Here is a 23,217-nt window from a genome sequence, read left to right as displayed (position 1 = left end):
TATATTATATAATTATAATTTATATGTAACTTCAAATTATTTTATCCTGTTACCCGTAATTTAGCAAACACTGGGGTGGTACAAAATTGATTGGTTGGGACATCCTGACTGTAAAGGATTTCATAGAGCAGCTAATCTTCAGTTATGTCTCAGAATTGTCAAAAACTCTCAACATTACAACTGTACAATGAGTTCTTATAGTTCGGTAATTAAAGGAGAATTAGGGGGGGAGTGAAATACACTCATCCCCATAATTAGAGCCGACATGTGACACTGAAGTTGTCACAGGCCTGCTCTATTGATTAGGAACTGAGCGATCACATACCACCAATCACTCAGTTCCCGATCTCCCCTCCCCCTTCCCTCTCTGTTCCTCCAGCGCTGACTGGAGGAGTGAACAGGGGAGGAGGCAGGCACAGCTGGCTCTGAGAGGCTCTAGAGATGCAGAATATGTCCTCCTGTGACCCTAAAGAGAACTATGGCAAAAAAAGGTTGGTCCATAGTTCTCTTTTAATTGATGGAATTACTTTTGTAGTTTTAGAACCTCTGCTATTGCTGGACGGGGAAAGGGAATGATCTGGATAACAATACCATTTTTCTCTTGTGGATAATCCATCCCATATATTCTTGTATCTCCATTTATTTAATAAGTGACCAGCTATAATGTGGTAGTTATAGCAGTTTTTGTATTTGAAAGCCCCATAGTGTACATCAGTTTTGTTTCTTCTGTCATTCTACATTTAAAAAAAACAGTATGATAACTAGGTTGAAAAATAAGTACAAAGCACATCTTTTAGACAGAGTATAGCTTGAGACCTATAAGGAAATGCAGAGTCTCTGGCCTTGAAAGAGTCACCTGTTGACGCACTAGGGAGAGGTGACAGTTTTAGATGTTTAGGACACTGTGACGTCTGAACTTGCCTTCCTGGAATCCAGAAATTGCCTATAATTACAATGTAGAGGTGCAAAGGTTCATTAAACTGTTGATAACACCCATTTGAAAAGAAATGTGTATAATTGCCTTACTAAATGATGCACTGCTGTCACAGCTACCTGCCCTGAGACACTGTGAAGCTCTCTGTTTGTGTATAACCTACCAAGTAAAACCGTCTGCAGTTCCATGCCAAACCAAAACATTGAGAGGGGTAAAGGACATGCAGGTGTTGCTGCAACCTACAGCTTAAACATTCGTGCACCCAGTGCTGGTTAAAGTTCTTCCAGCTATGTCATCACATCCAGATAGTAGAGAATATGAATAGCACCTGCTCACACCCTTCAGTGTAATGCCATGACCCTAAGTGACCCATCAGTGGATCTGTTATTGTCGCTTGAGAGGTGGTGGCATCAATGTACTTGAACAAATAGCCATCATATGAAAGTTGGTGTCTGCACACTGTCAGATGGCAGGGAAATGTCAGCATGCTTATGCAAATGGTGACCAATGGAAGGTCACCATTTTAGAAAGTGGCCAATCGAAGGTCACCATTTTAGAAAGTGACCAATGGTGGCCAATGGAAGGTCACCATTTTACAAGGCTACCTGGCAGCACTCGAGAGGTGAATATCTGTGATTAGTGTAGGTAGTACATGCATACAGCGTATGTGAATCCCACTCTAGTGCCAATAGATAGTCACAGAAATGTCAAGCAATAGTAAAACTGGGCAGTAAACGTCCACCTTAATCTGAAACTCACTGCAACTGTGCTACATGGAAACAGCCTGGTCTGTTTACTTTCCTATGCCACATATACAATGCCGACATTGTGCTGCACTTGTTAGCCTTAAGGATAGCAGTACCATACAGAAGGCATAGCACAGCCTATGAGCTTACAGTAGACAATGCTGGCCAAGCAATGAAGAGGGCCAGGACTGTTGGGGAGATCGAAAATAGAGTATTCATTTACATTTGTAAAAATCAAGTCACATTTATTGGGGGGGGGCTTATAACGGGGGGAGTGTATTATTTTTTGTGGGGGGGTTGGGGTGGTGGTGTAATGTTGAGAAGTGTATTATTGTGTTTTAGTGTATGTGTATATTGGGCCCCATTCACACCTACATTATATTTCAGGTGTGATTTAGGGATTCCTGCATCAGGAACTTGCGCTTTTCTGCAGCAGGAATCCCTAATCTGCCGTTTACAAGCGGCAACTATCATAAGATAAGAATTATCCTAAGATTATTTAGGAGGGTGTGTTTAGGGGCGGAGTTAAGGGCAAGGGTTAGGTGGTGTTTAGGCTCTCTATTTACTTTAATGTTGTTTATCATAAATTGTGGCCTAACTGGGCTGTACTGTAAGTGGGTGGTTTTGGGTCCTCCACTTTGTGTACTTCTGGAGGGTACACACTGTCCCTGAAGAATCCTGACAGGTTTTCTGTCCGCCCTCCCTGAGGTTTGTGGTTGTCACAGCTTTATTGGCAGTTATTACACTGGCATTGTTTGCAGGGTTATTTGATTTATTTTGTATTGTTTATGCCTTGAAGTCAGTTTTTGGCTTAGTCAGATGCCTCTCCGGTCCTCATAGGAAGGACAGGCAGTTAGACTTTTGTTCAGGTTATGGTTTAGATCTGCTCACAGTATACCTGTGATGGGAACAAGTTCTGTTTTGCAGTGGTTGTTGGCTTATGTTAAATTGCAATACTTCAATAAAGCTGCGACCTTGCCCTTTTCCAGCTAAAATTGCTTCTGTGTCATCGTTTGACAAGGCTGCCTTTATTATGGGATGTTTTATGGATTGGCTTCTCAGCAGTCAATACTTTTTTGATTGTGGAAGATTTTCGTATGAAATTGCAAGTGTATAGCCTGTAGGGAAAAACCTTATTACCCAGTTCTATGGACAAAATACTGTCCTGCCTTGTTTTACAGCTCTTTTTGTGTCTCCAAGCAATAATGATTAACATTCTACTTTATTGAACCTATGTTCTCGTTTCCTTGGTCATCCAACCCACATAGTTAAATTACAAACATGGAATAGATTGCATGGAAATAATGAAGACAAAACGTTACAGCCATATTTGCTTTCCCACTAAGTTGTATATATAACCATCTCTGTTTAACCAAACACTGTTAAAATAAATTCCTTTCAAGATCTTACAAAGAAAACCTGTCCTGGGAGTATTTATAATTTAATCTTTTTTAGCATTCCAATCCTTGCCAACAGTAATAACCTGCTGTTGGCTTTAGTGAGCTTCTTAGTTGTGCCGCACCTCTTCGATGGAAAATTGACCACCTCCTAAATGGTCCTATATGGTCGCCACCATCATGACCAGCTGTCAGAGCAGGGGGTGTACAGCAGCCTGTACATCTACTCCTACATCTACTATGTTCACTGTCGTAGTGTGATGTAGGAGCGATAGTGATAGTGTGGAGATCTTTTAGATTGCAGAAGCTGCCTACCCGTTAGCCAGATCACCCATATTCACCTCGCTTAACTACTGTTGGTTGAGAAACACCAATAAAATAGCCACATGATCCAGCACTTTATTTCCACACTTCCGAATAAGGTTGTTTTAACGACCTGCTTTTGAATAATCTTCCCCCATTATTTGCCCAGGATAGCATAAACAGCATAGGTTCCTTTGTTCACATGCATTTGATGATGGCTATTCTCAAACGCAAAAGGTTGGGGGAGAGGCCGGACAAAGAGGACTGGCTAGTGCTATAGGATCTAACATGCAAGTCAGCAAATACTGACTTTGAAAAGCTCAAAGCTTACATGGAAATTGCTCTACATGTCACATATGCTCATGTTGTAGGTCAGGGGTGCCCATTAGGTAGATCGTGATCTTACCAGTAGCTCTCAAAGCTGATGCTGGTAGATCACGAAGGGTGTGAATGGTGGCCCCTTTATTCCATTTTGGTATATTTATTTAGCTGTGCACACATGATTACCTATTAGCCTGAGTCTGCTGAGCCAAGCTCTCTGACAGCTTTCTGGTGGATACTGGTGGTTGAAGTGCTATGTATTACATCAAAGAATATTAGTTTACACAGCCTGTTGCACTACACTGTTTGCAAAATACAGCAAGGTGAGCCAGGAGAGAGAATGGGGAGAGACAGCCAGGAAAGAGGGAGAGACAGGAGAGACAGCCAGGGCAGAGTGCAAGGAGAGACAGCCAGGAGAGAGAGCGAGTAAAGACAGCCAGGTGAGCCAGGAGAGACAGCCAGGAGAGAGCGCGAGGAAAGACAGCCAGGAGAGAGAGAGAGCGAGGGAGGGTTTTTTTTCGTTGGTAGATCTCATGTAGCTCGTCATTTGAAAAGTAGATCTTAACACAAAAAATAGTGGGCACCCCTGTTGTAGGTGATACAATTATACTGTCATGACCTGTTTATTTTAAACTGATATTTTAACCGCTTTGATATTAAGTTTGCAAATGTATTAGCTATGTTTCGAGGTTCCAGCACCCCCCTAGCATGAGAGGAAGGTTGCACAACATTCAGATGCAGCTGCACTCAGAAAAAAATTGCTGAGTCTGGTTATAAAAAAAAACACTCAGATTTGGGTAAACTAAGTGGGGTTCTGACCTTGGCACAACTGTGATGGTTCCTCAATTGCGTTAACTGCAATGACAATTCACTAACTGACGTTATTCCTTGCCCGTAGTTTCTTCTTTAAACTACCAGCCCACAATGGATATTGAATAGCTAGGTTAGTTTTGCCTGCCATTTGTCCCCAAAGACAGAACTAATTATGATCATAAGCGACTTGGCCAACATTCTACGCTATGGTGACCACACTTGGAAGAAGTTTGTTTTGTTTGCAGTTACAGAATAAAGGTTTCCTTACACAGATTAAGGTTTGGTTTGGCATGTGACCAGAGGTCTTGTTTTCTTGGAACTACAATAGCTGAACAAGCACATGCTGAATGACTTCAGAGCTCGGAGATGCCTGTGATGCAGGATCACAGAGCGGAGCCCTTTTTTTTTTTTTGTGAAAGGCACAAAAGAGATTTGATTGGAGAGTATTTATTGGCGCATAATCGGATGATCAAATTTCAGCAGCTCTGTTTCCAGCAGACCGTTTGGCACAACAATGTTGACGTATATATTTCTGTCACCGGCCTTCCCTGAACAAATCCCAACTTTGAAACAAGCCCCACCCTGCTCCGGCCATAAATATAGCTTTGCTCAGAGACATCCATTCTCACTTCATTTTTCAAAGCTCCACCCCATTGGCCTTTGGAAACATGCCAGGACCGCTGGCGAGCAAACCGTTTAGTTCTACACAATAGCTAATCCGGTTTTGTGGCTGAAGTGTTCTTGCATATGAATAATAATTCACAATAATATGAAGTAATAATAAGGGAATGTTGCTGAGCAAGAAACTATTTTACATTTTGGTTCCTGCTTCAGTGGAGCTTACCATCTGATATTTCTGCTGCAGCTGTATACACTTGAGAAATATTAACTTACTGGTACGGTTTAAGATTGGTGTGAGGACACTGAAGGTCCCGTAGGAAACCACAAGAATTTGGGAATAACATAAACTTCATGAACTAGGAGCTAGTTACATTACTGAAGCATGAAAACCCAACTGAACTTTGGGGTTAAAGCAGAACTAAAGCCTCCTGACTGCTGAGGACGGTGCTATATTGGCCTCTGTACAGATGGGCAGTTGCCATGTTGCTGTACAAGTGATCAGCTATGGGCCCAGCCATTTGAGGGCTTGAAAGATCTGTTGACAGCCAACATAAGCACACTGGCAACTATGATCATTATTACCAGAGGCATGCCTTAAAGGAGTTATAAAGTCCCAGCATATACAATCTTGTTATAACATCAGCATTGTAATAACAATACATACTAGAGTTTTTTAAAGGAGAACTATGGGGTCAGGGCTTTTCCCCATAGTTCTCCTTAGGGTAACGGGAGGACACAAACTAGCGTCCTCCTGTCACCCTAGGCTCAGTATACCGCGAGCTACTGCTGGCGGTATACTGAGATGCCGCAGCTGAAGCGGATCCCGACAATTATGCCGGGATCCGCCCAGCTGCGTGACTGACAGCTGGCTCTGCCTATCTAGAGGCAGAGCCAGCTGTACCCTCCCCCGTCCGTTCCGCCAGTCAGCGCTGAAGGATCGGAGCGGGGAGGGGGGAATCCAGCCCCTCCCTTGTCACGGCAGAGAGCTGTGACAGGATCGAGAGGTGAGCGAACGCTGGTATGTGTTCGCTCACCTCCCGATCTACTGAGCCGACCTGTGACAGTCTCATTGTCACAGGTCGGCTAAAACTATGAGGTGAGTGTAAAGCACTCACCTCATAGTTCTCCTTTTAATAGTGCAATTTAAAAAATCCCTTTTTATGTAGCGAGTGCTGCCTTCCTTCTGCCCATCACTTTAAACAACTTTCTGGATTCCCATTGTGCATTGCATCTCTTTCCCTGCTGCTTGATGTGATGCAACCTTGTTTTCTCCAAGACTACATATCCCATCATGAATTGCTTCCAGCAAGCAACGATAATGTTGCATTGTTGATTTGTAGTTCAGAAGGCAGATTCTGTGAGAGTGGTGGCATGAAGTGCATATTTACAGAGCTGAGTGAAATTGTGTCAGTGCATTGAGGAAGTACATCTTCTGGGCATCTTTAATATGTAAGTTTACACATTTCTAGGTTGATATGGGTATTAGGAGTGGCATAGAACATATAGAAATACAGATTTATTTTTAGTTTTTGACTATAGATACCCTATAATTGTAGCGCACACTGCAAATACGTGAATAGGCAGGATTTAAGCGAAAACACTGCAAAAAAACATTGATTAACCACTTCAAGACCAGGTGTTTACACCCCCTTCCTGGCCAGGCCATTTTTCAGTATTCACCGCTGAGGTACTTTGACTGACAATTATTCCGTCATGCAGCGCTGTACTGAAATGAATTTTATACCATTTTTTGGGGACAGATAGAGCTTTCTTTTGGTGTTATTTAATCACCACTGGGGTTTTTATTTTTTACTATAATTAGGAAAAATGACAGAAAATTTTGAAGAAAAAAAAAGCTATTTTTTTTACATTGTTAGGAAACATTTATTATTACCCAGTTTTTTGGTCAAATATAAAAGATCGGGTCACATCGGGTGAATAGACACCAAACATGTCAAGCTTTAAAATTGCGCGCACCCGCAAAATCGCAGAAAACTACCATACCCAAAATTGGCCATAGGCGACACTTTAAAAGCTTTTACCGCTCATCAGTTTAGTGTTATCAGTGATTGATGGCCCTAGACTTATTGCTCTCACTCCGACGTTCGCGGCGAAATGTAACATGTGTCCTCCCCCCGACGTTCGCGGCGAAATGTAACATGTGCGGCGTAATGGGCGCAATCGTCTTTTTTGCATGTATACGCCCCAGACGCATGTTTGCATGCGTGTATGTATGGGTGGGGAAATGTTTTTGTTTTTTTATTCTTTTTTTTATATGTAACTTTAAATATGGGGGGGGGCAGGGGGGAAACTTACATTTTTTTTTCCACTAAACTTTATTGCTATCACATACGGGGGCTAATAAAAACCCCCCTATGTGATAGCAAAATATGTGACACGTCCTCTTTATGGAGACATCAGGGGGGTCTCTAGGACCCCCCAAAAGAAGCTGATGAAGCACAGATCTGCTCCATCAGCTTCTTTCCAGCTTCTGAAGCAGGAGAGTGACACAAGAATGTGGAAGTGATGTATTATACAACACTTCCGCATTCTTGCAGAGGAGAGGGGACTGGAGGGAGCTCGTGTAACGATCTCCCTCTGATCCCCTGCTGATCCCGGGCTTGCACCGGGTACAGCGGAGCCCGTGATCAGCGGGACAACGGCGGGGGGGGAACCGATCGGCACCCCATACACGCGATCCGCCGGCTCTACAGCCGGCGGATCGCTTGTATGGTAACAGGCATCGCTGCCTGTTTTTAAATATCGGCCATGTCCCGCTCGCGAGCGACATGTGTCTGAGCGGACGTCTAAAGACGCCCGCCAAGATCTAGAGTGCTCCGGGCCGGCCGTTTTTTACTACGGCTGGCCCGGAGGTAGTTAAGGACGTGGAGTTCAGGTGAGCGTAGGGTGGCTTACGGCCGCGTACTCCCATAGAGAAGGACAGGCTGCTGCGTGTAATCACACGCACTACCTGTCCTTCCCTGGAACGTCCCGATACGGCCATGCACGCAGCACGGATCTGTACGGGCCGGCCGTTTCTCGTGTGAATTAGGGCTTAGAAGAGGTTCAACAACGCCCCCTGCTCAGTCAGACCTATGGCTCTGCCATCAACGAAGCCCATGCTCCCTGTCTCATTGGAGAGCTCTGCCTCTGAAGGGGGCATGTCAGAGCTCTGCAGAGACTACTGCCTACTTACAGAGAGCAAAGATACCTCTGCGCTACTGTGACTACAGGCATATTGTGCGGGGGCACAACATCCTGCAGCTCCCAACTCAGGGCTCAAATGACCCTGAAGGACGGCTCCGCTTCTCTGCCTAGTGTGGTTAGTTTGAGATGGTAACCAAGGCAAACTGATAGGATTACCAGGTATTTCGAAAAAACATAGGCCATAAAAACTATACAGGCTACCTCTTATTAGCAAGTGAATGTATAACACAACAAATACATGACATTTTATCAATTGGGGTAACAAACACTATAAACTGCAAATTGGGCTTTGCAAAGTTTTTTCAAACATTATGTTCGCCTTTGGATCTAAAGAAAGTCATATTGGAAAAAACCCACAAAAAACCTCTTAACACATGGTCATATAAATCTGCTGCTTTTAGGCTAAGGAAGGATAAGCCTGTTTCCAAATTACCTAGAAACTGGCAGCCAAGTGCCTCAGTGCATGAAAGGGAAATTGGCTAACAAGCATAGTATGTTCTTTATCTGTACAAAGGTTAAAAGTAGCTTTTTATTCAAATAGAATAGTTTGGAAACGCACAAAGGAAAGTGGTGCTTAAGTAAGGGCACAGAATAACATCAATTATTCCACCAGTGTTCTTTCCTTTTTAATTGTATCTTTATTTGTGGAATACTTAAAGGAGAACTATGAGGTGAGTGAAAATCAATAATCCTCATAGGCCGACCCGACGTGTGGCAACTCATCGGCTCTGTAGATCGGGAAGTGAGTGAACGCATACCATCACTCGCTCACTTCTCGATCATCTCCCTGTCGGTCAGGGATCCCCCCCCCTCCCCGCTCTGATCCTCCAGCGCTGAGTGGAGGAACGGATGGGAAGGAGGCGGGCACAGCTGGCTCTGCCTCTGGATAGGCAGAGCCAGCTGTTACTCACGCAGCTGGGTGGATCTCGGCAGTATTGTCGGGATCCGTCCCGGCTGCGGCGGTCTCAGTATACCACGAGCTGTAGCTCGCGATATACTGAGCTTTGGGTCACGGGAGGAGGTTAGTATACTGTATATCCTCCTGTGACCCTTAAAAGAACTATGGGGAAAAACACTTACCCCATAGTTCTCTTTTAGAGTGGACCTTGCATTAGTTGTTTTTTTCTGAGTAAGAAACAATGCTCTATTCCCCCATCCATGTTAAGCATCATGGAAGGGGTAATCTCTCCTGCTGGGCTATTGTATTCTGACAGCCAGTCCCCATAGTCAAAATACCCAAACAGTAACTGCAGCTGATTGGCTGTACTTTTTATCATTAAAAACAGACTATTGGTTTCTTTCAAATTACATTGCCTAGGCTCAGATAATGCCATTAGTCTGCTGCAGGCAGGAGGAAACCTTTTCTTAGTCTCCTCTTATTGATCACACTGCAACACTGTGTAACCGTGTAGCGATTCGCAAAGTGAGAGGCTGCAGCAGGGGCTCACCTGTGTTAGACATTTGTCATGACAGCTAAGATCTGCACCAGGATTTACATAACATTGTCATCTTTGAGCCAGCATCTCGGGGGAAGAAATAGATGCTGACTCTGGTTAATGCCTGAACAAAGATGGCTCCATCCTTCTATAAAGAAAATCTCCTAAAAGTAGGGGTAATAAATACCTACAGGTGTTTCATTTGAAGCCCTGTTCTATGCTTGCCACCCACCTCACCTTAGGTATACAGTATTCAGTCCATTTGCGTGATGTCATGTGTTCCCTTGCCTCTTTGTCTTTCTGTGGGTGGTCCCTGAATGGCAGTGAGAATACTCTAGTAGACATGCCAAGCACCGGAAAATCAAGACTTTTGAGCTGTGGTGCTGAAGGAAAGTTTTGAGAGTTTCTTGGACTGTTATGAGAATAAACCAGCCAGTTCTTAAGAATAAATCTAAATTGCTCATCGGGAGGACTAACGCTGAAACTAAAGCTCACATATTTTGTCGGCCCAATGTGAACTCGCTGTAGAAGACTTTGATGATGGGGAAGATTGAAGTCAAAGAGAGAGGGGAAACGATGAAGGCTGAGATGGACTGAGCGCACTTTACTGAAGCAACGAATATGAGCCTCCAAGTGCTTAGAAAGCCAGCTGCTGACTGACATGCCTAGCTTGCCAAAGTCACTGAGGTCATGGAGATTTGGACTCAGCTACACATGTTGGGATAGTGTTTAGTGTATCTTGTTGTTTTTACTTTGAATGGTACAAAAAGACTATTTTATCACAACTTTCATAGTTAAAGTACTCCGGGGAAAATCCAAAACATACTGTTGCAGCAGGGCTACCCCCTAGACTGCAAGGGTTAAGTGCACATTGACCAAGGTGCTCAAATAAAGCAATTTTACTTACCTGTTCCTCAGTCCCATGGTGGTCCGTGCTCACCTCTCTGCCCAGGATATGAAATGTTCATCAGCCGGCTCACGTCTAATACAGTTCAATGGACCTGCATAAAATGCAATGGTGCCAGCGGTCCTTAGACTGCCAGAGCCCGGGAGAAGAGTCTACGAGGACAAGTCTAGAAGCCCAAAAGCCCAAAAGGGAGCCGTCTGGGCCAAGTAAGTAAATCTGATTTATTTGAGGCCCCTAGGCAAAACGAGCACTTAACTCTTGCAGTGCGTGGGAACATTTTCCCAGAGTTCTTCTTTAGGGGCCCTGTCACACCATCAGGAGTGCGTTCGGTCTCTGGAATGCACTAGAACTCAACCTGGCTGGCTCATTTTGGGGGGCAGGAGGGGGTGTGGCGGTGCATTGAACTCAATGGCGCCCAATCGCCGCCATCCGAACGCGTGACACATTGTGTCTGCGTTCCGGTCCTGTACGATCTGCAAAAAATGCTGCAAACACCAGTTTTTCCAGATCGCACTGGACCAAAACGCAGGCACTAATGTGCCACGCGTTCGGGTGCCGGCGATTGCACCGCAGGCGGGGGGCGTAGCTGCTTTGCCATTGAGTACAATGCACCGCCACGCCCCCTCCCGCCTCTCAAAAAACTGAGCCGGCCGGGTTGTGTTCAAGTGCGTTCAGGAGGCCGAACGCACTCCTGATGGTGTGACAGGGCCCTAAGGCCCCATTTACAATAGGGTGCAATTAGGTGCTTTTATATGCGTCGAACATGGTTTTCTAAACGCATATATATGCATATAATTTCCAATAGCTCCATTCACACCTTGCGTTTAGATGCAGTCAGTTTAGCTGCGTTTAGAAAAAATAAGTCGTGTGCGTCCAGGAAACAATTTTAGCTTCTCAACGCACCGAAACGAGTGTAAACGCAAGATGCGTTTGCTGAAATCCCGTTGGTAATTCAATGGATTGTTTCAATGGACAGATGCATCTAAATGCATGTGTTTAAATGCGTGTCATGTTAGGCATCTAGAATCATAAACAAAGCACCGAGCCTGGCAGATTTTACAGGCAGATCTCTGCATAAAAACACAAGTGGCCCAAGTCTTTCTTAAATTCATAGATATAATTTTTGGGTTGTAATAGCGGTTTTGGGTCACATGGCTTTTTTTTTTTTTTTGCTTTGCTGATTCTTTTTTTTACTGCCAAGTGATAAAAGGAATCCTACATAGAACTGCACATCATAGCAAAGTCGGTTTTATTTTCTTCTGTGAAAGGTCCCTAAGAATTGAGCAGGCAGGAAATAGTTTTGCTTCCTGTTTCTTAGAGTGTTTTATTACATTCTTATGCTATAGCTCCGTTATGTTACTTCCCGCTGCAAAATACCCCTGGAAAGTATGTTAAAGGGTTAGTCCTCAAACAAATACATTCGTTATGCACTAACCATGAGGACACACCTGAGTTTGTAAGTTGGCCCCTTTGTGTCTCAGTGACAAACGCTCTCACTTTCCCTTCTTTTTCTATTTCATGGTATGGAGAAAGTAATAGGAGGAGCAAACATTTTGATAGGGATTTCTCATCATTGGAGATATAGGAAGCTTGACAATGATCCAGCCAGTCAGCCCATCCTTGACTTAAAACTGAACTCCAAACAAACAGCCAACTCATGGATAAAATACTTCTAAGGGAGCTGTAAAACCTGCCAGATTATGTGTATTTCTGCATTTTCCTCAGCTCTACCGCACAGCACAGTCCTACCTGGCAGGGGACCTGATCCTTCTCTGTTGCAGTTTCACTTTTACTTTCAGGTCTGCTGCCCAACCTGTGACTGGGTAGTGAAAGGGAAAGAAAACCCAGCAGACTTGGGCCTCATTCACACTGTTTAGAGTCGGCCGGTACAGATCCGTGTGGTGTGCACGGCTGTATCTGGCTGTTCCCGAAAAAGGACAGGTGCTGCGTGTGATTGTACGCAGCAGCCTTTTCTTCCCTATGGCAGGATGCGGCCTTACGCTCACCTGAACTGCACATCCATGCAGGTGCGGGTGTCCATGTTCGATGGATCCTATCTGCGTATGAGTACGGTCACCCGCACGGATGTGCAGCTCGGGTGAGCGTACAGCGGCGTCCTCCCACAGAGAACAGGCTGCTGCGTACAATCACATGCAGCACCTGTCCTTCCCAGGAACGGCCCCGATACGGCCGTGCACGCTTCATGGATCTGTACTGGCTGACTCTAAGCAGTGTGAATGAGGCCTAATAAGCTCATGTGTATTACTGTGCTGTCTCCTCCCATCAGCATGTTCCTTGCACTGTATCACACCAGACTGGCGTCTTGTGCTGCTTCTCTCTCTCCCAATCTGAGCTCTGCTGTATAGTAGACTGCTGCAGGCTGATATTAGGTGAAAATCAGGTACTTAAACAGGCTTGCATTTAAAAAAAAAAAAATTGGTGTAGTAATGATTACAGAGCTGCATTCATTCGTGCCTTTTATATCTGACTAGACTTCAGCTTTAAGTAACGGTTTTGGGTTCACTCACCCTTTGAAATATGCAGTATTTACCAAGTGATTATATAGCATTCATCTTAAATAGCTGCAGTGCGGCCATGTAGCGAGTGTCAATGATACTTGCTCAGATTTACGCATTTGTCCCATGAATAAATAACGTTACCACAGGGAATTAATACTATAGATAAAATTGTGTGAAGGCATCCATGACATGCCACTCTTGATTTTGTCTGTACAGTAATCCTTCAGCATAGCAACAATTACTGTACACAGAACAGGCAGTGATCTCCTCCACTCGCTGCAGAAAATCTTTAGGCATACGTGCATAAAGTCAGGTCCACCCGTCTTTTTAGCTTGATATGAGGAACAAGTGTTTTGACTGAGCAATCCCCTCCGACAAACAGAAAAACAGGTGAATTGTCCCAGCTGTTCGGTGATTCGAGTCGAAGCTCTTTGGAAAGATCACTTGTCATCAGGTAATAATAGTCCTCCACCGCAGAGAAACATAAACTATAAGTCAAAATGCGTTTTTATTAGCAAAGCAACGGTTCACAGTTCCAACCCTGTATATACTGAACTTCTGTTTAGTTCCCCACCGCTCCATATGGCTGCCTGGAGTACATAGGAATTTTTGGTGTATCTATGGATGAAGAGCGTGTGACTCCCACAATAAAGTGCTGGTTGCCAGGAGGCTGTATGCCAAAAAGCATCACTGTCACACGGACGCATGGAGAGAGTTCTCTGCAAGGCCCGACCAGAGTGACTTGGAGCTTACACACAGAACCTTCTCTTCTCTTCCATCTCCCATAACTGATCACCTATGGGTGTGAAGGTAAGTAAAAGGAACCTGCTGTAAAACCTTCACTGTCACATGGGACGCATGGAGTGAGTCCTCTGCAAGGCCCGACCAGAGTGACTTGGAGCTTACACACAGCACCTTCTCTTCACACCCATGGGTGATCAGCTATGGGAGATGGAAGGGAAGGTAAGTAAAAGGAACCTGCTGGAAAACCTTCACTGTCACATGGGACGCATGGAGAGAGTCCTCTGCAAGGCCTGACCAGAGTTACTTGGAGCTTACACACAGAACCTTCTCTTCCCTTCCATCTCCCATAACTGATCACCTATGGGTGTGAAGGTAAGTAAAAGGAACCTGCTGTAAAACCTTCACTGTCACATGGGACGCATGGAGAGAGTCCTCTGCAAGGCCTGACCAGAGTGACTTGGAGTTTACACACAGAACCTTCTCTTCCCACCCAAGGGTGATCAGAGTTATAGAGAATGGAAAGGGAGGTAAGTAAAAGAAACCTGCTTGATCGGCATATAAAGTGCCTTTATAACCAGAACCCTTTTTTTAATAGGGAAGGATTAGATCCCCTGTTTGGGATGCCATACATGATGCTACAGGCTGCCTGCATATTGTTCTCAGGTTTTGCAGACTCTTAGAGAAGCAGTGAACCAGTTATACCAACATTAGTGAAAGGACTTTTGGAAATTCTGTCTATAGTTGTATGTTCTAAGGATGGAAGGACTTTTTTTCTTTTTAGCAGTTTTTAAGAAATCCTGGCTGGGAGCAGAGAAAAATGGAAAGACAATAATTAGTACCAAACAAATGAAAAGGCTTTTTGTCAATGATTAGTGATTTTATCATTTATTCTAACAAAAGGGATTTTTTGGGGGCACAGGTGACCTATACTCACCATGCCCATAAGCCAGATGCATGATCTTTTATGTTTTATTCACCTCATTTGTCAAGTGCTTTAGAGCCTTTCTCATATACATCCTTGGTAAAAGCTTCCAAAGTATCACCTATTCACAGCATGGAAAGTTAAAGTCCTGCTTCAGCCAAAATATACTTTTCATTTTTGTGAGAAAGAGAACATCTCTTTGGTGGGGAGATTCCCTCACTTCCTGTTCCAGTGACCACAAAGTGAAGAGAATCTCTCCAGTGGGAATATGACCAGCAATAAAAAAAAATGGAAAAAGAATGCAACCTTTCTCCAAAGTACTAAATAAAAGTGCTTTTACTGTTGGCTGTGCCACCATTGTTGAAATTCCCTTGGGAAGATGATTTTTACAGAGAGGACCGTGTGTCTCTCGGTAGAAATCATGTGACCAATTCTGCAGACCTGTCATCTCAGAGTTTGAACTATATTTGCTTGTAGAAAAGGTTTGTTTTTTCAAACCCTTGACTGATGATGAGCAGCATAAATGTGACAGTTAATTGCTTTTTTTTTTATAATGATAGGTTCACATTAAAAGAAGATGAGGGATTCAGCTAATTTTAGGTAGTTAAGAATATTCTTGGTTAACCATATTCCTTTACTTTAAACATACGTCAACTTTGCCATTCTTTGAAATGATAAAGATGAATGCAATGTCAGGATGAGTCCACTTTTAGCCCCAATAAGTTGGGTGACAGAATTGTTCACTGCTCTTGCCTCCGGCACGGCACAGGTTAACACCCAAACATGTGAGGCCCCAGTTGTTACCTTAGGCGAGTTCATTTCAAGACATCCTCCCCACCTGGGGCCTGCAGGATGTTGCTGCAATTGACGTAAGTAAATCAATGTTACTTGATCCCGGATTGTCGGTTACATTATCTCCTGTCTTAGGGCACTTTTTTCATTCTGCCTGCATTGTTTGCCATCAGGCCGGGTTACATGCAGTGTATGAACCTAAAATATAGAAATGCTTGTGTCAGGTTAGAACGAACCGCCTAAGATGCCTCGATAACGTTGTGCATTTATTTAACGATATGTCAAATGACATTGACTTGTATAAATGAAAGCTGGCAGCCAGCTCAGTGGAAACTGTGCTTCCTATCCAAAAATAATAAGAAAAATCTAAAAGGAAAAAAAAAGTAGTTTAAGTAATGGGGAATGTAATATATAAATGTGATCTGAATGGTCTCGTAAAGCACTCAAATTGACAGTAGAAAAATAAACGAATCGGTCTTTCGTGTCTGTCCGCTTCCCTTATTACTTTAAAACTATTTTGTTATGTCTACGTAACTTTTTAAATTTTTTTTATCTACTCTGTGCCAACCACTTTTCCAGAGAGCACTCAGTTTTAAAATAGAACTATAATTAAAAACTTAAAATCAATATGTACTGCAACATTCAGAGTTGGGAATTTATAAAGCCATATATCATTGCCTTCCTCTGTGAATGATTGCCCCCTTGTCCTCATAACGTTCACTGTGCTCGCACAGACTAAATCAGGATGTGGTGACGCTGGGTTTGTAGGTTTAAACCAAAGGTTGTCTCCCCTAATAAACAAGCTCTACTCTAAGTTTATCTATCAGGCGCTGGTCATGCCCATCCCCACCCGACCCATCAAGCCCTGCCCATTGTTTGTGACATTTTAGATGGTTTTGCAAACATGCCCCTTTTAGGTCTCATTCACACGAGAAAAGGCAGGCACGTATAGCTGCGTGCGCAGCCGTATAGGGCAGCTTCGGGAAGGACAGGTGCTGTGTGTGATTAGTACGTAGCCCCTGTCCTTCTCTATAGGAGTACGCGGCAGTACGCCTCCCTACGCTCACCCGCCCTGCACGTCCGTGTGGGTTTGGGTGTCTGTATTTGTACGCTGACGGGATGGATCCTGTCTGCGTCCGAGCCGGGATACCCTGCACCCGTATGGACCTGCACTTGGGGTGAGCATAGGGCGGCGTATGGCCGCATACTCCCATAGAGAAGGACAGGGGGCTGCGTACTAATCACACGCAGCACCTGTTCTGCTCGGGAGCTGCCCGATACGGCCACGCACGCAGCACGGAGCTATACATGCCGGCCTTTTCTCGTGTAAATGAGGCCTTATACAGATAGAGATGGGAAAGAATACTTGGAAATGTAGTCCTAGCACTTCTGCATTTGTAACAGTGTCAGCACAGCATTGTACTTTTACAAACCCAAGTAAGGAAAGAGGCAGGAAAAATGTAATGCTGCGTAAATTGCATGGCTACAATTGGTAGGAAAGTAAATATATAGAAACATATACAGTACACACACACAAAGTTAATGGCTGGTAGCAATGACTGTTTATTACTTGCTGGCTCAAAAATGCTGATAGGCAAATGGAGAATGCAAGGGGGAGAGCACAAGGAATTTGTTTTCATATACTAGTAGGTGGCAAGATTTAATGTCTCAGATATTACATGAGAGAGAGGAGAGAAAAAAGTAAGAGCAATTATGAGATTGATTGATTCATAAAGGTAAATGATTATTAGAGAAAACAAAATCAAGAGTTGTGGTGGAAGTAGCTGAAAGAGGCAATTGTTCCACAAGGCTTGTGAATCCAGATCTTTCCCAGTGTTGGAGATGTAATATAAGCATTTAAGACAAAAATGGGAAATCATTTTGAACAATATTGGAGATTAATGCTGACACAATTAGGAGAGTTCTATGAGCGTGAAATTATAAAAATGGGTAAAGAGCTGGGAAGAAGCACTGGGAACAAACTGGAGATCTGGGATAGAAAAATGGCAAGATCACTGATGTCCAAGAGATGGAAAGTTGGAAAGATGGAGGGGAATAAATTAGATGCTTCCAGTGCAGGGAGTGGGTAGTCCTTGCAAACACAAAGAAAAGGAAAACGGATTTGGGGAAGGAAGATTACAAGGAGTAAAGGAGGAAAATATAATAAATAGAAATTACAGACATGGAGAAAACCAAGAGAAGGGAATAGAAAGTAATATAATGGAATTAAAGAGATGGACACGGTGGGGGAAGCTGGGAGTACAGATTTGGGGGAGGCATGTCCTTTTTTTTTTATAGTGCTAGAAAGAACAAGAACGGAGCACAGGAGGAAAGGGAGAAATAGGGAGAGGAGAGAATGGGGGCACAATAGGCACAAATATGGTAATTAAGTGGTGATATTTACAATGTTTGTAGATATAGAGGATAGATGAATAGTAATGACCTAGGAAGGAAAGGAGAAAGGTCTATATGGCTTTGGGAAAATGTGGGTTTGTCTGTTTTTAATAATTTTTTGACCTCAAATTGGCATTCCTCAAGCTGTCTGGCTCCAGCAGTGTGGTAATACTTCTCTATGGGTCGTGTTCAGAAAAAAATGTTCCATCCACCCAGTAGCACCCACGTCATGCTGTGTAAAAGTAATGTTGCTGTGGATTAAAGATGGGGGCGTGTAGGTAGCTGTACTGTTCTAACGCGCTAAGGCTTCCGTACACATCGATCCCAGACATTACCCTGTTGCCCTGCATGGGTATAACATAACAATCGGAAATATAAATATAATGTAACTGAGATGAACTCAGATCACATTTAACATTGTCTTGTGTCTTTTATGGTGATGCTTAAAAAAATGAGCTTTTCCTGATATTATACGTTTAATTTCTGTTTTCCAGAAAAAGATCTATAAGTACAAAAAAGTTCTGAGTAATCCAAATCGCTGGGAAGTGGTACTGAAGGAGATCAGGACCTTGGTGGACATGGCGTTGACTTCCCCTCTGCAAGATGATTCTATCTACCAGGCACCACTAGAAATTGTCTCCAAGTTACTCTCGGAGGTAAGACTTGCCATGGATTTTTTTTCATGCTTTCAATAATATTGGAAGAGTCTTGGTGCTTCTCTCTGTATGTTGCTACCACTTACAGGCTTACTCCACCATTAGAACTACAAATACGATTGACAAATATAGAGTTATAAGTATATAGTTGCACAACATATCAAAACTTAATTTATAAATTATTATTAAATTAGGCGCACATTAGGACAGCTGTAGAAACAAACCTTTTCTATGACAGTGTATAAAAGGACACTCTGTCAGATGTTATTGGGCTCAGATGCAAAAACTAATTGAGAAATTACAGTTATCGTTTTAGCCCAGCCTAAAATTGAAACCGCGCCCTTAACAACTCCCCCTTCCCTGCCCCAACATCTTCTTCAACATCTCTATACAAAATCTTCATTCCTCTGGCCACACCTGTCACACCCCATAGACTTTTATGATCCTGTAAACCCAAAGGATCCAGTAATACATTGACCAATCCAGGATACATTTTAAAGATGGCCCCATAGACCTCTATTGGGATCAACTGGACTGGGATTTCAGATTTCAGCTACATTCCTGAAGATTCCGGCAAGCCACTGCAATCCAAAAGCAGTCAGTATGCACCTGAGCTGGGGAGACAAGGGTTTAATTTAGGCTGGGGGGGCTGAGGGCATCTTTTTAAGTTTAGTCCTCCTGATCTCAGGGTCCAAGGCACATATTGACCTTCACCTCCCTGAATGTTTCCTGAATTTTTAAGTGCTTTGTGCTGACTGTAGAAACCAATACACTTTTTTTTTTTTTCATTTTCAAAGCAACCCAATAAAAACCTGATAGAGGGTCTTTTCCTTTGCTGTACCAGTCTAGCTTTGCAGAGTGTGGGATTTATGCTCTCATAAGCGGGCAGCCTGTTTCATCTGATAAGTTATTAGTTCGCTGATTGCTTTTATTTGTTCCCCACTCATTGCCTTAAGATATAAAGGCAGACCAGAAAATCAGGAGTGTTTCTTATTGCCAATTTCTTATATGCTTCTTTTTTCTCAACGCTTGGGCTTCACCAGTCACACACAAAAACCCCCTGACTCATTTGTGCTCAATTGACAGTAAAATTAATGGTCGTAGTTTATTGTATGCAAAGAGAGTTTGTCCAAATGAGGAAGCAGCGATGTAATATGTTTTGGCAAAATTAATTTTGTACGTGTTGAGGAGTCCAAGAAAGGAACAGTTTGTTTTTCTGCACTCCATCTGGGACTGGTGGGGAATTTAATGCATTTCATGTTAACTGTAAACACTTCAATCTATTCTCTTCACACGCTGCGGCAAAAGGCTGCAGAGACAGTTATTATGATAATAATATTTGTTAAATTTAACCTGTCTCAAACCAGGACAATGCAAACTGAGCATGTAGTGATAACTGCATAAGCATGGGTTGTCTTTGGTAAAAACTGCATGTTAAAATCAGCAGTAGATCCAAAAATATAGGTGGGTGGTAGGGCTGCAATAACTAGTTGATTGATAGATAATGAGAATAGTTGTCAACTATTCTCATTATTGATTAGTTGGTTGGATCCCCTAGGTCTCTCCTCCATGCTGGGAGGAGGCCACAGCAAGCAGTGGGTGGGTACAATAGCCAGCCTGCTATTGGCTATTGCAATTTGAAATAGCCAATAGCAGGCTGACTATTGTACCTGCCCACTACCTGTTGTATTTACATTCAGCTGCCGTCTGTGACATCTTGCCACTGGCAGCTGTCATTTCCTGGCTGAAGCTATTCAAGCGCCATGTGCTTACAATATAATTTTTTTTTTTAAATGATAAAATGTGGGGGAAAAAGTCATTTTCAGTTTGGCCTGACAAATTCTGCTGCTGGAGGTGCATTGCAGTGCCATTCGTTTCAATGGCACCCCAAACGTGCATCCCACCCACAGTGTGATCGCCCACACGTGGAGGCACGGTACTATAATACCGTGTCTTCCAGTGCAGTGCGATTGCAAAAAATTGTGCATACAGTTTTATTCTGAAGTAAACTTTGTTTACATTTAGGATGGTATTTATTCATTTTTGTCCGATTTTAATAAAAAATTAAAAAACAAATCGATTAGGAAAATAATCATTAGTTGCAGCCCTAGTAGGAAGACCTATTTGCAGACCTTGACTTTTCCAAGAAAGGTTAGCGTTGATCCTGACCCCTGGTTTCTCCAAAGCCTCCCTATTGTGAGGCTGCCATTTACATTGAAGGTCAATAAGTAGGCTCTGTAGGTCATAGCCTATATCTCAGGAACTACTGTTTGTATTGACATACAGTTTTCACTAAAGGATTTTTCATCATTTACTCAGTTTGAATGACTAAGGTTTGTGACTTATTGTAAACTTTGTAACTTTTATAAATGAGCCATGGTATATACTGGAGTAGCTGGATATTCACACTTTTTTTGTAGAATTAGTCCATTTTGTTCAGTTAAAACTCTGGTTCTCTGCATGGACTCTGGCTCTTCAGGTGTCTTATTTTAAAAATGGATCAGTAAACATACAAACCCGTCACACTCCTGACCGGACGAAACCCCCAAAATATAGGGTGGGTGCTTATAATGACCGCGGATGCCCCCGCAAAATAAGTCAAAAAATGCAAAAAAAAAGTCATAAGCACTCCAGCATGTAGAATAGTCAATATTTATTGACTTCTAAGGTATCACGTCATCAAAGGCGACGTTTCTGAACAATAAAGTCCCTTCCTCAGGGAAGGGGGGGAAGAGACTTTGTTGTTCCAAAACGTCGCCTTTGATGATGTGACACCTTAGAAGTCAATAAATATAATGGACTTAATTTTATAAATGGTTCTCTTGATGTCACTTTTGACTTTTTTTATACTCGCCCCAGGATGGTAATAAGGTTTAGCTGTACAGACCTCAACCAAGTTTAGTGGACACATACTCTGGAGAATACCTGCTCCCATCAGAGCCTACATTTATTTTTCTCTATGCGACAGTATTCCCTTCAACAGCAACGGTTCTAATGACAACCAGTATTTCCAACATGTCATGTCCATGTCTGAGTCATAAATTATTTCTGTGTAAGGACACAGTGGAGTTTCAGAGTACCTTGTTAAGGCAAATAAATGTAGTCCCAAAGTTTCACGTTGATCTGCAAGTAAACCCTAAAAGAAACTGAGAACATGACTTTGGAGTGCCTCAGAATCGGCCAGGAAAAGATGAAAAAAACAAAGATTTCCCCTTTTAAACAGAAAATGCAATTCTTCAAACATATTGGGGGGGGGGGGGGATTTAACAAACCTGGAGCAGACAGGATCTGGGGCAGTTGCCACTGGACACCAATTAGCTTCTATCTTCAGTTAAGATTTGGAAATAAAAGGTAGATGATGGGTAGCTGCTCCAGATTCTGCCTGCTCCTGTTTTGATAAATTCCCCTCAGTGTATCTTATTCCATCGCAAATACCAAAAATAAAGAGGTTATTCTTCCTGATAAGGGATCCTTTCAAAAATAATTTCTATGCACTGACTGACCTTGTAAGGCATTATTTTTCTGTGACGTTCAGAATGTGGGGAAGTGTTCCCAAATATACACGTAATCCATAAGGAAGTCTGTTAATGCTGCAGTGCTTGCACAATATACTATCTTGCGTTATTAAGCTATTTTGTAATCATAAACTGTCTTTTTTTTATGCAGCTTGTGTCATACTTTGGACTTTGTTGTTTAAGTTGTTTGAATTCTGTTCCTTTTTAACTTTTTTTTTTTTTTATATATACTATTGCAGAATAGTAATCTAACCACTCAGGAGCATGAAAGTATCATTGTGGTAAGTTAAGTTATTTACGTTTTAAATATAATTTGGCTGCAACTACATTGGTTGGGACACCTTCCAATATTTAAAGCCTACCTAAAGCCAGATCATTTTTTTTACGTTTTAGACAGAGTAAGTTTTGCCTTCTGAGGCCCAATTGGAAGATTTACCTCCACTTCCAAGTCCCAATGACAAAACAGGAAGTGAGAGGAAAGCTCTGCAAAGCGGGGGAAATCCCCTCTTAGTTGTCAACAAGTGTCATCACTAGAAGATTTCCCTACTTTTGCAGTTCTGGTGACAACTCTTCATGTTGAATTTTCCTTTACGTCCAGTCTCGATGACAAAGGTCATTAGGAAAAGGGCGACTCTCCTCAGCAGATGGCAATATACATTTGACAGGGTTGTTGACCTTTTTCTACACCTTTTTCTACCCTTTTAGACTAAAATAAAATAAAAAAAGCCCACTTGGGCCTTTGTTGATGGTTTTTGGGCTTGTGTCAATGAGAAATGCAGCTTGCTTTCTCATTGACACATTTCATTGCTTTCATTTCAAAATAACATAGACACTGCTGAGATTATTTAGAGTTCATTGATAAGTGCAGTTGCCCTCCTTGTGACCTGCATGATTTGACATCCTCCTCTTCATCAATCTGATTTAGCGCTTGTTGTCACAGGTTAGAAAAGATGGTACATGCATGAATCTATAACCAGCCTTTATAGCAGG

At 42.8% G+C, this 23,217-nt stretch overlaps 1 protein-coding gene across 4 annotated transcripts in view; it reads left to right on the top strand.

Moving 5' to 3' along the window:
* Window positions 1–23,217, top strand: part of CMIP (c-Maf inducing protein) — a 172,491-nt gene that overhangs the window by 91,435 nt on the left and 57,839 nt on the right. For all 4 annotated transcript variants that reach the window (XM_018555411.1, XM_018555410.1, XM_018555409.1 and 1 more), the window contains exons 4-5: window positions 18,551–18,712; window positions 22,467–22,508. In XM_018555411.1, coding sequence (XP_018410913.1) covers window positions 18,551–18,712; window positions 22,467–22,508 — 204 coding nt within the window. The remainder of the gene's footprint in view (window positions 1–18,550; window positions 18,713–22,466; window positions 22,509–23,217) is intronic.

Source organism: Nanorana parkeri, unplaced genomic scaffold (genome assembly GCF_000935625.1).
Source record: "Nanorana parkeri isolate BGI_ZX_2015 unplaced genomic scaffold, ASM93562v1 scaffold195, whole genome shotgun sequence".
NCBI classification, from domain to species: Eukaryota; Metazoa; Chordata; class Amphibia; order Anura; family Dicroglossidae; genus Nanorana; species Nanorana parkeri.
The sequence above is the reverse complement of the archived record's forward strand: the minus strand, read 5'-3'. Positions and strand labels throughout refer to the sequence as shown.